General features: G+C 42.9%; 1 protein-coding gene across 1 annotated transcript in view; it reads right to left on the minus strand.

Moving 5' to 3' along the window:
* Nucleotides 1-13,989, minus strand: part of syne1a (spectrin repeat containing, nuclear envelope 1a) — a 491,960-nt gene that overhangs the window by 94,917 nt on the left and 383,054 nt on the right. Inside the window, 11 exon segments of the mRNA XM_060915606.1 lie at nucleotides 757-912; nucleotides 1,223-1,399; nucleotides 6,861-7,010; nucleotides 7,128-7,310; nucleotides 7,445-7,577; nucleotides 9,687-9,883; nucleotides 10,004-10,135; nucleotides 10,328-10,501; nucleotides 10,618-10,818; nucleotides 13,131-13,250; nucleotides 13,629-13,730. Of these exon segments, the coding sequence (XP_060771589.1) occupies nucleotides 757-912; nucleotides 1,223-1,399; nucleotides 6,861-7,010; nucleotides 7,128-7,310; nucleotides 7,445-7,577; nucleotides 9,687-9,883; nucleotides 10,004-10,135; nucleotides 10,328-10,501; nucleotides 10,618-10,818; nucleotides 13,131-13,250; nucleotides 13,629-13,730 (1,725 nt within the window).

The raw sequence follows: 13,989 nt of genomic DNA on the forward strand, positions 1-13,989 counted from the left end.
TGTGATTTTCTGGATTTTTTTTTTCTCATTTTGTCTCTCATAGTTGAAGTGTACCTATGATGAAAATTACAGGCCTCTCTCATCTTTTTAAGTGGGGGAACTTGCACAATTGGTGACTGACTAAATACTTTTTTGCCCCACTGTATCTACGCGTCGAAAACCCTATTGGAGACCGCTGAGATCTTTTTCTTGCCAAGTTCAGGAATGGATTGACCCCAAGAATTGTTTCTCAGAGGATGAGATCGTGCACATTGCCCAGGACCGAGCCGGGTGGCGACACCTTCCAGTCAACTTGTTCTAACACAGCCGACTGGTGATGATGATGAGGATGAAGTTTTAAATAAAAGTGTAAGTTTAACAGAAAAAAACCCCTCTGTAGACAATAAAGTTAGGGTTAGGAGATAGGATTTTGGAGAAACCAGCAAAAGTAAGCGAAATTTTGAAAGTATCCAAGTGAATAATCCCACCCTCTCCCTTCAAACCACTCCCTCCAGAACACATGAACGCGCACCGCCTGACTACCGCTGGAGGATTAGTCCGTGAAAGAAAGAGAGACAGAGCAACACGTCACTGTCATACCCAGCTACCCGTGAACATAATCATAATGAATGTAAACAATGAACATGGCTATTGTTAGCCGGAAGACTCCGGTGAATCGTGAGTGAAAATCGTGAGCTAATTCTAAAGCCGCCGAACTGAGAGTCCTGCAGTCCATTTTAACCCTGTCTGTGTTTATTAATGTAAGTGTCTGATCACCTGGCAGTCTTTCAGGAGGTTCTGCACTGAGGCCACGTCCTCAATCCTGGGCTTCTTCTTCAGTTTTTCCTCCTGTGTGCTGATCCAGGTTTTCAGGGTCTGGACCCCGTTTTCATACTCCAACCAGCTCTCGAGTAAACTTTCCAACAGCGTGATCTGAGACACAGGGAGGGAGAGAGGACATCGCGACCGACATCACAACCCACACCAGGTGATAAAACAGAACACCGACAACGTTAAATTAAAAATAAATGTGAGTTATTACTCCTATCGATCACTACGATTATGGATTATGTAGAACAATATTTGTGATATACCAGACTCCTAACAGATTTATCTCTAGGTTTTGTGTTCCATCACATGACAGTTAACACCAAAGGAAATTAAATGCCATTTCATTCTTCGGTCCATATTTTCTATCCCGCTCTTTTTAAACGTGACACTGTAGTGTATACTGAAATAAGACCTTCTCTGTGATGAGGCCCTGCAGAATCTGCCAGCGCCGGTTCATGGCTCCCAGACGCTCAGCAAAGTCGGTCTTGTCGCTGCGCTTCCCCTCCACATCCTGACTGCTGATCTGCAGCACCGACTGATTCACAAAGTCCACCGTCAGCTGCTTACAGGACAAATCGATCCCGAAACCCTGACGGGGTGGAAAACAGACTACTGTACACTGTACTGGAATTTTATTACAAATTAGATCAATAACTAAAACATAACCCTCTGTTCAGAGTCCGGGGTCAAGAGCATCTATAACAAGTCTACTGGAATAGAAATGTCGCAGAAACAGACAGAAGGAAAAAAAAAGAAAAAATAAATAAAGGGAAAAAGATTAAAAAGGAAAAAAGAAAGATAAGGAAAATAAAAAAAGAAACAATAAATAATACCAAATAAGGGAAAATAAAAAGGAAAAAAGCAAGGAAAAAAGATGAAAGAAATCATGAAAAGGAAAGAATGAGAGGCGGAAAAATTAAGTAAAAAAAGTGAAGGAAAACAAAGGAATAAAAGGGAAACTGGGAAAATAATTAAGGAAACTAATTAATAATAATAATAATAATAATAATAATAATAATAAGTGAAGGATACTTAAGGAGTCAAAAGGAAAAGGAGGGATATAAGAAAGCAAGAAAAAAAGGAAAAAGATTATAAAGGAAAGAAAAAGAAAAAAAGATAAGAAAAATTAAAAAGGAGCAAAAGAAATAAAACAAGATGAAAGAAATCATGAAAAGGGAAGAAAGAGAGGGGAAAACATTAAGAAAATTAAGAAGTAATAATAAGTGAAGGAAAATAAAGGAATAAAAGGGAAACTGGGATAATAATAATAATAATAATAATAATAGGTGAAGGATGCTGAAGGAGTCAAAAGGAAAAGGAGGGAAAAATAAGAAAACGGCTAAAATAAAAGGGAAAAAAGATAAGGAAAGAAAAAAGAAATAAAATAGGGGAAAATAAAGGGTAAAACAAGGAAAAAATAAAACGATGAAAAATCATGAAAAGGAAAGAATGAGAGGAGAAAATTAAGAAAATTAGTAGTAATAAAAAACCCCTCCTAGAACCTTATTGTGGTAGAGGGGTTTGTGTGCTTGAATGATCCTAGGAGCTATGTTGTCGGGGGCATTACGCCCCTGTTAGGGTCTCCCAAGGCAGACAGGTCCTAGGTGACAGGCCAGACCAAGAGCAGTTCGCCAAAACCCTTATGGAGAATAATCGATCAAGGACCATGACGTCGCCCGGTATGGCGCAGCCAGGGCCCCACCCTGGAGCCAGGCCCGGGGTTGGGGCTCGTATGCGAGCGCTTGGTGGCCGGGCCTTTGCCCATGGGGCCCGGCCGGGCTCAGCCCAAAGCAGTGACATGGGCCCGACCTCCTGTGGGTTCACCACCCACAGAGGTAGCCGTAGGGGGCCGGTGCAGTGTGGATTGGGCGGCAGTCGAAGGCAGGAGCCTCGACAACCTGATCCCTGAACACAGCGGCTAGCTGTTGGGACATGGAATGTCACTTCACTGGGGGGGAAAGAGCCTGAGCTTGTGCGGGAGGTTGAGAGGTACCGGCTAGAGATAGTCGGGCTCACCTCCACGCACAGCTTGGGCTTTGGAACCCAGCTCTTCGAGAGGGGCTGGACTCTCCACTTCTCTGGAGTCGCCCATGGTGAGCAGCGGCGGGCTGGTGTGGGCTTGCTTATAGCTCCCCAGCTCAGCCGCCATGTGTTGGAGTTTACCCCAGTGAACAAGAGGGTCGCCTCTCTGCGCCTTCGGATTGGGGAGAGGGCTCTAGCTGTTGTTTGTGCCTACGGGCCGAATAGCAGTATAGAGTATCCGGCCTTCTTGGAGTCCCTGGGAGAGGTACTGAGAGGTGCTCAGACTGGGGACTCCATTGTTCTACTGGGGGACTTCAATGCTCATGTGGGCGATGACAGTGACACCTGGAGGGGCGTGGTTGGGAGGAACGGCCTCCCCAATCTGAATCCGAGTGGTGTTTTGTTATTGGACTTCTGTGCTAGTCACGGTTTGTCCATAACGAACACCATGTTCGAGCATAGGGGTGTCAATAAGTGCACGTGGCACCAGGACACCTTAGGTCGGAGGTCGATGATCGACTTTGTCATTTCATCTGATCTCCGGCCCTATGTCTTGGACACTCGGGTGAAGAGAGGGGCTGAGCGGTCAACTGATCACCACCTGGTGGTGAGTTGGATCCGCTGGCAGAGGAGGAAGCCGGACAGACCTGGCAGGCCCAAATGCATGGTGAGGGTCTGCTGGGAACGTCTGGCCGAGCACTCTGTCGGGGAGGTCTTTAACTCCCACCTCCGGGAGAGCTTCTCCCAGCTTCTGAGGGAGGCGGGGGACATTGAGTCTGAGTGGACTATGTTCTCTACCTCCATTGTAGACGCAGCTGTTCGGAGCTGTGGCCGCAAGGTCTCCGGTGCCTGTTGTGGCGGCAATCCCCGAACCTGGTGGTGGACGCCGGAAGTAAGGGATGCCGTCAAGCTGAAGGAGTCCTATCGGGCCATGTTGACCTCTGGGACTCCTGTGGCAGCTGACGGGTATTGGCAGGCCAGGCATGCCACAGCTCGGGCAGTTGTGGAGGCAAAAACTCGGAACTGGGAGGAGTTCGGGGAGGCCATGAAGAAGGACTATTGGTCGGCCTCGAAGAAATTCTGGCAAACCGTCCGGCGCCTCAGGAGGGGGAAGCAGTACTCTGCCAACACTGTTTACAGTGTGGGTGGGGAGATGTTGACCTCGACTGGGGACACTGTCGGGCGGTGGAAGGAATACTTTGAGGATCTCCTCAATCCCACCGTCATGTCTTCCATTGAGGAGGCGGAGGCTGATGACTCAGAAGGTGGACTCGTCCATTACCCAAGCCGAAGTCACTGAGGTGGTTTGTAAGCTCCTCGGTGGCAAGGCACCGGGGGTGGATGAGATCCGCCCTGAGTATCTCAAGTCTCTGGATGTTGTGGGGCTGTCTTGGCTGACACGCCTCTGCAACATCGTGTGGCGGTCGGGGACAGTGCCTCTGGAGTGGCAGACTGGGATGGTGGTCCCTCTTTTTAAGAAAGGGGACCGGAGAGTGTGCTCCAATTACAGGGGAATCACACTTCTCAGCCTCCCAGGGAAGGTTTACTCCAGGGTACTGGAGAGGAGAATTTGGCCAATAGTCGAACCTCGGATCCAGGAGGAACAATGCGGTTTTTGTCCTGGTCGCGGAACACTGGACCAGCTCTATACCCTTCATAGGGTGCTTGAGGGTTCATGGGAGTTTGCCCAACCAGTCTACATGTGCTTTGTGGATCTGGAGAAGGCATTCGACCGTGTCCCTCGTGGTATTCTGTGGGGGGTGCTTCGGGAGTATGGGGTTCGGGGCTCTTTGCTAAGGGCTGTCCGGTCCCTGTACAAACGGAGCAGGAGTCTGGTTCACATTGCCGGCAGCAAGTCAGACCTGTTCCCAGTGCATGTTGGACTCCGGCAGGGTTGCCCTTTGTCACCAGTTCTGTTCATAATTTTTATGGACAGAATTTCTAGGCGCAGCCAGGGGCCGGAAGGAATCCTGTTTGGAAACCACAGGATTTCATCTCGGCTTTTTGCGGATGATGTTGTCCTGTTGGCTTCTTCAAACCAGGGCCTTCAGCATGCACTGGGGTGGTTTGCAGTCGAGTGTGAAGCGGCTGGGATGAGAATCAGCTCCTCCAAGTCCGAGGCCATGGTTCTCGACCGGAAAAGGGTGGCTTGCCCTCTCCAGGTTGGTGGAGAAGTCCTGCCTCAAGTGGAGGAGTTTAAGTATCTTGGGATCTTGTTCACGAGTGAGGGAAGGATAGAGCGTGAGGTCAACAGGCGGATCGGTGCAGCCTCCGCAGTGATGCGGTCGCTTTACCGGTCCGTTGTGGTGAAGAAGGAGCTGAGCCACAAGGCGAAGCTCTCGATTTACCGGTCGATCTACGTTCCGACTCTCACCTATGGTCATGAGCTTTGGGTAATGACCGAAAGAACAAGATCGCGGATACAAGCGGCCGAAATGAGTTTCCTTCACAGGGTGGCTGGGCGCTCCCTTAGAGATAGGGTGAGAAGCATAGTCACTCGGGAGGAGCTTGGAGTAGAGCCGCTGCTCCTCCACATCGAGAGGACTCAGCTGAGGTGGCCCGGGCATCTCTTTCGGATGCCTCCTGGACGCCTCCCTGGGGAGGTGTTCCAGGCATGTCTCCCTGGGAGGAGGCCCCGGGGAAGACCCAGGACACGCTGGAGGGACTATATCTCTCGGCTGGCCTGGGAACGCCTCGGTGTTCTTCCCGAGGAGCTGGCCGAGGTGTCTGGGGAAAGGGAAGTTTGGGCTTCCATGCTCAGACTGCTGCCTCCGTGACCCGGCCCCGGATAAGCGGAAGAAGACGAGATGAGACGAGAGGAGTAATAAAAAGTAAAGGAAAATAAAGGAATAAAAGGAAAACTGGGAAAATAATTAAGGAAAAACTATTATTATTATTATTATTATTATTATTAATAATAGGTGAAGGATAATGGAGTCAAAAGAAAAGTAGGGAAAAATAAGAAAACAAAAAATAAAGGAAAAGATTAAAAAGGAAAGAAAAAATAAAGATAAGAAAAATTAAAAATAAATAATAGAAATAATAAAATGGGGAAAATAAAGAAAAATGGATGGAAAAAATAAAACAAGATGAAAGAAATCATGAAAAGGGAAGAATGAGGAGAAAAAAATTTAAGAAAATTAAGAAATAATGAAAAGTGAAGGAAAATAAAGGAAGAAAAGTGAAACTGGGAAAATATTTAAGGAAACAAACACAATAATAACAGGTGAAGGATAATGAATGAGTTAAAGGAAAAGGAGGGGGGAAATAAATAAAGGAAAAAAACAAAAGAAAAAAGAAAGATAAAAACTAAAAAGAAATCATGAAAAGGGAAGAATGAGAGTGGAAAACATTAAGAAAATCAAGAAGTAATAAAAAGTGAAGGAAAAAAGGAAAACTGGGAAAATAATTAAGGAACCAAACATAATGATGACGGTGATGATGATTAAAAAGGTGAAAGATAATGAAGGAGTCAAAGGAAAAGGAGGGAAAAAATGCGAAAAAAAAACCTGAGGGAGAATAAAAGGAAAGAGAAAAGGTGAAAAACAAAAGCTGGACAAATGAACACAAATTAAATAAAGAAGGAAAGAGAAAAGAAATAAAAGTTGAAAGATTCCTCAGGAACAAAAGGAAAGAGGAGGAAAAAAATTAAGAAAACAAAAGAAATACCAAAACAGTAAAGGAAGAAAAAAAAAGGGAAGGAGGAAAACAGAAATGATAAAACAGATGAATAAAATAAGACAAGAAAAGGAATAAAAGGTAAAGGAGAAAAGAAGACTTTAGAGGTGTGAAAAGTAAGAATGGAAAAGAAATAAAAAGTGAAGGAGAAGAAATAAAAGTTAAAAATGAGGTGAGAGAAAATAAACAACAGAGACTTTATTCTATTTCTCCGGCTAAGGGACAGACGTGCTCACTTTTTATTTATCCACCAGAGCCACATTTGATGCATTTATCAGTCAGATGGGTTTTAATTTTCAGCCCCAAAAAGCCCATGTGTGTGGTGTTTTGCTCACGTCTCTCTCAGGTACCTTGTATTTCTGGATGTAGGTCTGCACCACCTCTGAGCCCACTGCTTCCAGGATCTTGTCCTGGTCCTCCTGGATGATGTTCTCCATGAGAGAAATCCAGCTCATCAGCTCAGCGATGGCGTGACGGGACGCCAGTTTCTCCATCTGCAGCTGTAGGGTAAAAATCAATAATAATAAATAATAATAATAATAACGACTCTCTGCGTTTTATTTAACGTCAGGCGTAGCTGTGATGCTACATATCATTTCTCCTCCGGTTCGTCTCACCTGATGGAGTTTCTCCTGCACCACAGGGATGTGCGTGAGAAGCTCCGCCCACTGTGTCTCCACCTGGCCCAGGTGAGTCCGGAGCGCCGCCGTGTCCACTTTCTTCAGCCTCAGCAGCTGGTTACCGCGGCTCAGGACAGACGAGCGCAGGGACGATTTAGCGTCCACTTCTTTAGAGAATTCCTAAAGACAGGCGACATAGATGAGTCTGAGGCAGAGTACGTTTTTACGACAGTATCGTAAAAGTTTCTCCGATTTCGGATGAGGAGAAAGCCATCACGACTGAGGGCTCTGGACATCTCTGAGAATGTCTTTACCAGGAAAGCGTGCAGGTGGTCTCGGACCGTCTCCAGCTCCTGAGGAACAGTGACGGACTGCGTGCTCCAGAACTCGAGCCTGTCCAGAGCCGAGGACAGCCACTGACCCAGTTCTGCTGAGTCGCTCTGGTACCTACAGTAAGAAGTGCAGGAGAGACACGGCAGGCAGGTCAAGAAAGATGAACAAATACATACAAACACAAAGAAACAGTAGAGAGTAAAAGAATAATGAAGTAAAGAATAAGTTCGAAAAGTAAACGTAAATAGTACAGTAACCTGATAACACTGTAAAGAGAAGATACTAATGAGTCGACTAAAGTAATAGGTAAAATGTAAAATGTACAGTAATGTAATAATATATTAAAGAATGAAGACTAGAGGAAAGAGCAAAGTAAATAATGACGTAAAGAAGACTAAAGAATAAAGTGTAAAGCAGAGTAAATAATAAAGAGCAGAGTAAAGTGTAAAGTGTACAGTAAACAGGAAAGAATAAAGTAAAGAGTACAAAGTAAAGTGTAAAGAGTACATTGTAAAACAAAGATTAAAGAGCAGAGTAAAGTGTCAAGAGTAAATAATAAAGTTAAGAGTAAAGAGCAAAGAATAAAATGTAAAGTAAGGCCACACCAATTCGATTAGTTGGTTCTCAGAATCGCCGCTTGAAAAAAATGCAAAATAAAAAAAATAATCAAAATTAAACTCCCGCCAACAGAAAAGGTCACGTGACGTCAAAAAACAATCAAATCGCCCCTTTCGCTTTCGATAAAGACTTGTGGAAGAAACACGCCTGTGGAGGGGAGCCCTGCAAAGCCTGTGTTTGTGATTGTTAGGATATTCAGCGAACAGAAGCGTAAAATCTTTGACAGGTGTGTTGAAATTCTGTTTACTGGTTTGCCTGTATTGTTTGGTCTATTTCCACTGCTAAGTTTATAAACTTAGCATTTTTTTCAGAGCATTTTTTTAATTTTATTTTTATTTTACCCGCTCGCTTCATATTTTTCCTGAAAAAATCCGAGAACCATCTAATTAAATTGGTGTGGCCTAAAGAGTAAAGGAAAGCATAGAGTAAAGAGTAAATGGTAACGCAAAGAGTAGAGTAATGAATAAAGTGTAAAGAGTAGTGTAAAGTTAAGAGTAAAGTTAATTGTAAAGAGTATAAAGAGTAAATGAATGAGTTAAGAGTAAATTAAATGCTAAAGAGCAGAGTAAAGTGTAAATAGTACAGTAAATAGGAAAGAGGAAATAAAGTGTAAAGTTAAGAGTAAATAGTAAAAAGCAGAGTACAGAGTAAAGTTTAAAGAGTACATTGTAAAGCAAAGAGTAAAGAGCAGAGTAATGTAAAGTGTAAATAATAAAGAGTAAATAGTAAAGAGCAGAGTGATGAATAAAGTGTAAAGAGCGAGGTAAACAGTAAAGAGAAATTAACAAAAAGTAAATAGTAAAGAGTAAACTGTAAAGCTAAGAGTAAAGAGTAGTGTAAAGTTAAGAGTAAATTGTAAAGAGTAAAGTAAAGAATGAGTAAATTGTTAAGCAAAGAGTACAATGATGAATAATGAGTAAAGTTAAGAGTAAATTAAATACTAAAGAGCAGAGTAAAATGTAAACATTTACTGTACTCTACACTTTGTTCTTTAGTATTTAATTTGGAGTAAATAGGAAAGTAAAGAGTAAAGAGTAAAAAAGCAGAGTAAAGAGTAAATAGTGCAGAGTGATGTTTAAAGAGTACATTGTAAAGCAAAGAGTAAAGAGCAGAGTAATGTAAAGTGTAAAATGCAAAGTAAAGCATACAGTAAAGAGTAAATAATAAAGAGTAAAATTAAGAGTAAATAGTTAAGAGCAGAGTAAAGTAAATAGTACAGAGTAAAGTGTAGAGTAAATAGTAGAGTTAAGCAAAGCGTTAAGAGCGGAGTAATGAATAATGTGTAAAGTAAAGAGTAAGGTAAAGAGGAATTAATAACAAGTGTAAAGTAAATAGTAAAGAGCAAAGTAATGAATAAAGTGTAAAGTAAGCAGTAGTGTAAAGTTAAGAGTAAAGTTAATTGTTAAGCAAAGAGTACAATGATGAGCAAAGTGTAAAGAGCAAATTAAATACTAAAGGGCAAAGTGTAAAGTAAAAAGAGTAAACAGTAAAGTTAAGACTAAATAGGAAAGTAAAGCATAAAGTGTAATGTAAATAGTAAAGAAAAAAAGAGTAAAATGACAAAGTTAAGAGTAAATAGTAAAGTCCAGAGTACAGTAGTGAGACCTGGTCCAGTGTTTGAGCGTGGAGTCAAGGCGCTGCAGCTCTTTGCTGATTTTGGTTGTGCTGCTGAGCCAGTGTTCTCCGAGCTGAGTGAGCTGAGCCTCGAGCTCCGAGCAGCACACCCTCAGTAACAGTCTCTTCCCGTCCTCCAGAACCTGATAAAGCTGCTGCTGGCGCTCCACCAGCGTGCTCTTCAAACACTGCAGCACAGCCAGGATGGAGCATGTTTAGAGTCTAGTCGAGTCCACGTTGCTGTTGTTTTAAATAAAGACAGGAGACTAAACAGTGTGTTCGACTTTGAGGGTGAAGGCGCCGTGTACCTGGTAAAGTGCAATTCTCTCACTCAGCCTCTCTTCCGTCTCCTCCACCAGCCCCACGGACGGAATGCTGCTCTCCACCACCTCCAGCTGCTGATACAGAGCCTGATAATCTCCAACAAACCTGCTCCACTCCTGAACCACACCGCAACACAACACAACACATCACCACACGGCTCAGCCACGGAGCAGGTGCACGCGCGCGTCTCACAAGCAACAGCGCTAAAATATACAGCAACTAAAATCCAATCGAATGCAAAATTCATTATTGTGTTTGATTGATTCGATAAAAAAGACACAGGATTATTCAAAGGATTTAAAGAAGACCTCCAGGATGCCCTCCAGCTCCACTCCTCTCCTGTGAGCCTGTTTGAGGACGGTGTGAGCCTGAGATACGGTCTGCTCCAGGACCTGAGCTTCTCGCTGCACCATGACCACACTGACCTGCCTGAAGAAGGCCTGCGTCAGCACCACATGGGCCTCCAGACCCTGAAAAAACTCCTACACACACACACACACACACGAAAGTAACAAAACAAATGTAAGAACTATTCATCATTAGCACATAAATGCAATCAAACCACGAGACCAAATGCGTAAATACACCTGATACACACCTTGTGCTTGTCCAGGAGGATCTGAACCTCGAGCACGGAGCCCGCGGTCATCTTCTGATCGGCGGCCATTTTGTCCTGCGCCGTGTCCACAAGCTCCTGCAGGTCCTGTAAAGCTTTCTCATACTGTGCCTTCAACACCAGCATCTGGTTCAGAGCACTCCGCCTAGAGCCCACCATCTCCACCAGCTCCTCATACATGTCCTACACACACACACGACATGGAAAACCAAATGAAGCAGTGACTGAACCCTTTTTCCAACTCTAACATATCAGCTGCATCTCCAGGAACTTAGAATCCAATAAATTTTCCCGAAACCCAATAACCTTTCAAAGAAACTGGGAACCATTTCAGAACGTTTTCAACTGCACTGGGGCATGAAGTCTTCCAAGAACCCAGGAACTTTTTGAGGACCTCTTAAATATTTTTGGGTACTTGTAACTTTTCAAGAGAAACCTTAAATTTTTCAGAAACCTAAGAACTATTTTAGGAACCCAATAATTTTTACAGGAACCTGATAATCTTCTACAGGAACCTGATAACAGTCCACAGGAACCCAATAACATTTCTATAGGAAGCTGATAACATTTTACAGGAACCCGATAACTTTCTCCAGGAACCTCATAATTTTCTCCAGGAACCTGATAACATTTTACAAGAACCTCATAACTTTCCCCAGAAATCCAATAACTTTCTACAGGAACCTGATAACATTCCACGGGAACCCGATAACTTTCTACAGGAACCCGATAACATTTCTACAGGAACCCGATAACATTCTACAGGAACCCGATAACATTCTACAGGAATCTGATAACATTTCACAGGAAGCCGATAATTTTCCACAGGAACCCGATAACTTTCTACAGGAGCCCAATAACATTTTACAGGAGCCCAATAACATTCTACAAGAACCCGATAACATTCCACGGGAACCCGATAACTTTCTACAGGAACCCGATAACATTTTACAGGAACCCGATAACTTTCTACAGGAACCCGATAACATTTTACAGGAACCCGATAACATTTTACAGGAACCCGATAACATTCTACAGGAACCTGATAAACATTTTACAGGAACCTGATAAACATTTTACAGGAACCCGATAACTTTCTACAGGAACCTGATAAACATTTTACAGGAACCCGATAACTTTCTACAGGAACCCGATAACATTTTACAGGAACCCGATAACTTTCTACAGGAACCCGATAACATTTTACAGGAGCCCAATAACATTCTACAAGAACCCGATAACATTCCACGGGAACCCGATAACTTTCTACAGGAACCCGATAACATTTTACAGGAACCTGGTAAACATTTTACAGGAACCCGATAACTTTCTACAGGAACCTGATAACATTTTACAGGAACCCGATAACATTTTACAGGAACCTGATAAACATTTTACAGGAACCCGATAACTTTCTACAGGAACCCGATAACATTTTACAGGAACCCGATAACATTCTACAGGAACCCGATAACATTCTACAGGAACCCGATAACATTCTACAGGAACCCGATAACTTTCTACAGGAATCCAATAACATTTCACAGGAAGCCGATAGTTTTCCACAGGAAGCCGATAACATTTTACAGGAGCCCGATAACTTTCTACAGGAAGCTGATAACATTGTACAGGAACCCGATAACTTTCTACAGGAAGCTGATAACATTGTACAGGAACCCAATAACATTTCACAAAAACCTGATAACTTTCTCCAGGAACCCGATAACATTTTACAGGAAGCTGATAACTTTCTACAGGAACCAGATAACTTTTTACAGGAACTCACTAACATTCTACAGGAACCCAGGAGAACTATATTTGGGTACCCAATAATATTTTCAGGATCCCAGTGCATTTCTGAAGAACTTTTTCAGCAGCTTAAGAGCTTTTTCAGGAACCCACTAACTTCGTTAGAGAACCAATTTTTTTTTTTTTTTTGGAAACCCAGTAACCTTTTCAGGAACCTAAGCACTTTTTTCACAAACCCAAGAACTTTTTCATGAATAAATAACTTTTCAGGAACCCAGTTACACTTTACAAAAACATGACTTTTTTTAAAATATTTTTTTAAAAACCAAATAAATTTAATAAAATAAATACTAAATAAATTGCGTTAGAAATTTAGAAATTCAATAACTTTGATTAGCTACCCAAAAACTTTTCAGGAACTTTTTTTTTTTTTTTCAGGAATTTAGGTACTTTTTCCAGGAGCTTGGAAACTTTTTCATAAACTTTTCTTAGGAACTCAAAAACATTTTGGACCGTTTCCAGTAGTTATTTCCTGTGTTATGGTTTCAGAAATGTTTTATATAAAACAGTCAGTGTTCTTGCAGTGCGGTGGGAACGCAAACCAGGAAGTGTGCAGACCAGAAGAGCTCCGTCACTCTTTACTTCCGGTAAAGTGATGGAACTGCGGGTCTTGTGTCCTTGTGTCTTACCCGCATGTGTATTAAAGACGTTATGGGACTCGGGAGGAGAGAGCGTGGACGCTGTACCTGGAGTCTGAGCAGCTCCTGTGTGGTCACTGGGTCTGACTGCAGTGTTTCTCCTTTAGTCCTCATCTCACACACTCTCTGTTCAAACTCCCTCACACTGTCCTCCGCTTCAGCCAGAGTCTACACACACACACACACACACACACACACACACACACACAGCTTGTGAGATATATCCTGCCATACAAATCCCTGTGAACGAGCTGTTGCTATAGAAACAATAACATATTAGAACTGGCACTACAAACATCATCTCTTTTTTTTTTTTTTTCCCCTTGGAAAGCCATGAGCCTCTCCAACAAGCCTCGGACACCAAATAAGTCCTAAATTCTTAGCCACTGTCTAAAGACACGATTTTTCAAGTCATGGATGTTCAATGATCCAAAAGTGAGTGAAGAATTCCAAGGATTTCTCTCTTTATTGGAACGTGCATTCATTTGTAATGGATTATTTTTAATAAATGTCATGGAGGTGACCAAGCTGATGTCTGATTCGAACCTCTAGCTGTTTGGACGCTGGACGATCTGCAGCTCCACACATCTTCTGCAGCAGCTGATGCTTCGAGTCGCTCATAGCAGCAAATAACTGCCTCAATTCAGCCTGAAAGAAGACGCGAAGCAAAAGATGTTAAGGCTTTGAAATTTGGAAACATCTATATACACACACACACACACTCACCGGCCACTTTAATAGGAACTTGTTGTTGGTTCTAAGACTCCTGTTCTTGGCTGCAGGAGTAGAACCCAATGTGCTCTTCTGTCTCTGCTGCTTTTCTGCTCACCGCGGTTGTAAAGAGTGATTATATGAGTTGCTATATCCTTCCTGGCAAAAAAGCTCGAACCAATCTGGCCATTCCACC

This window comes from Neoarius graeffei, chromosome 3 (genome assembly GCF_027579695.1).
Source record: "Neoarius graeffei isolate fNeoGra1 chromosome 3, fNeoGra1.pri, whole genome shotgun sequence".
Lineage (NCBI taxonomy): Eukaryota > Metazoa > Chordata > Actinopteri > Siluriformes > Ariidae > Neoarius > Neoarius graeffei.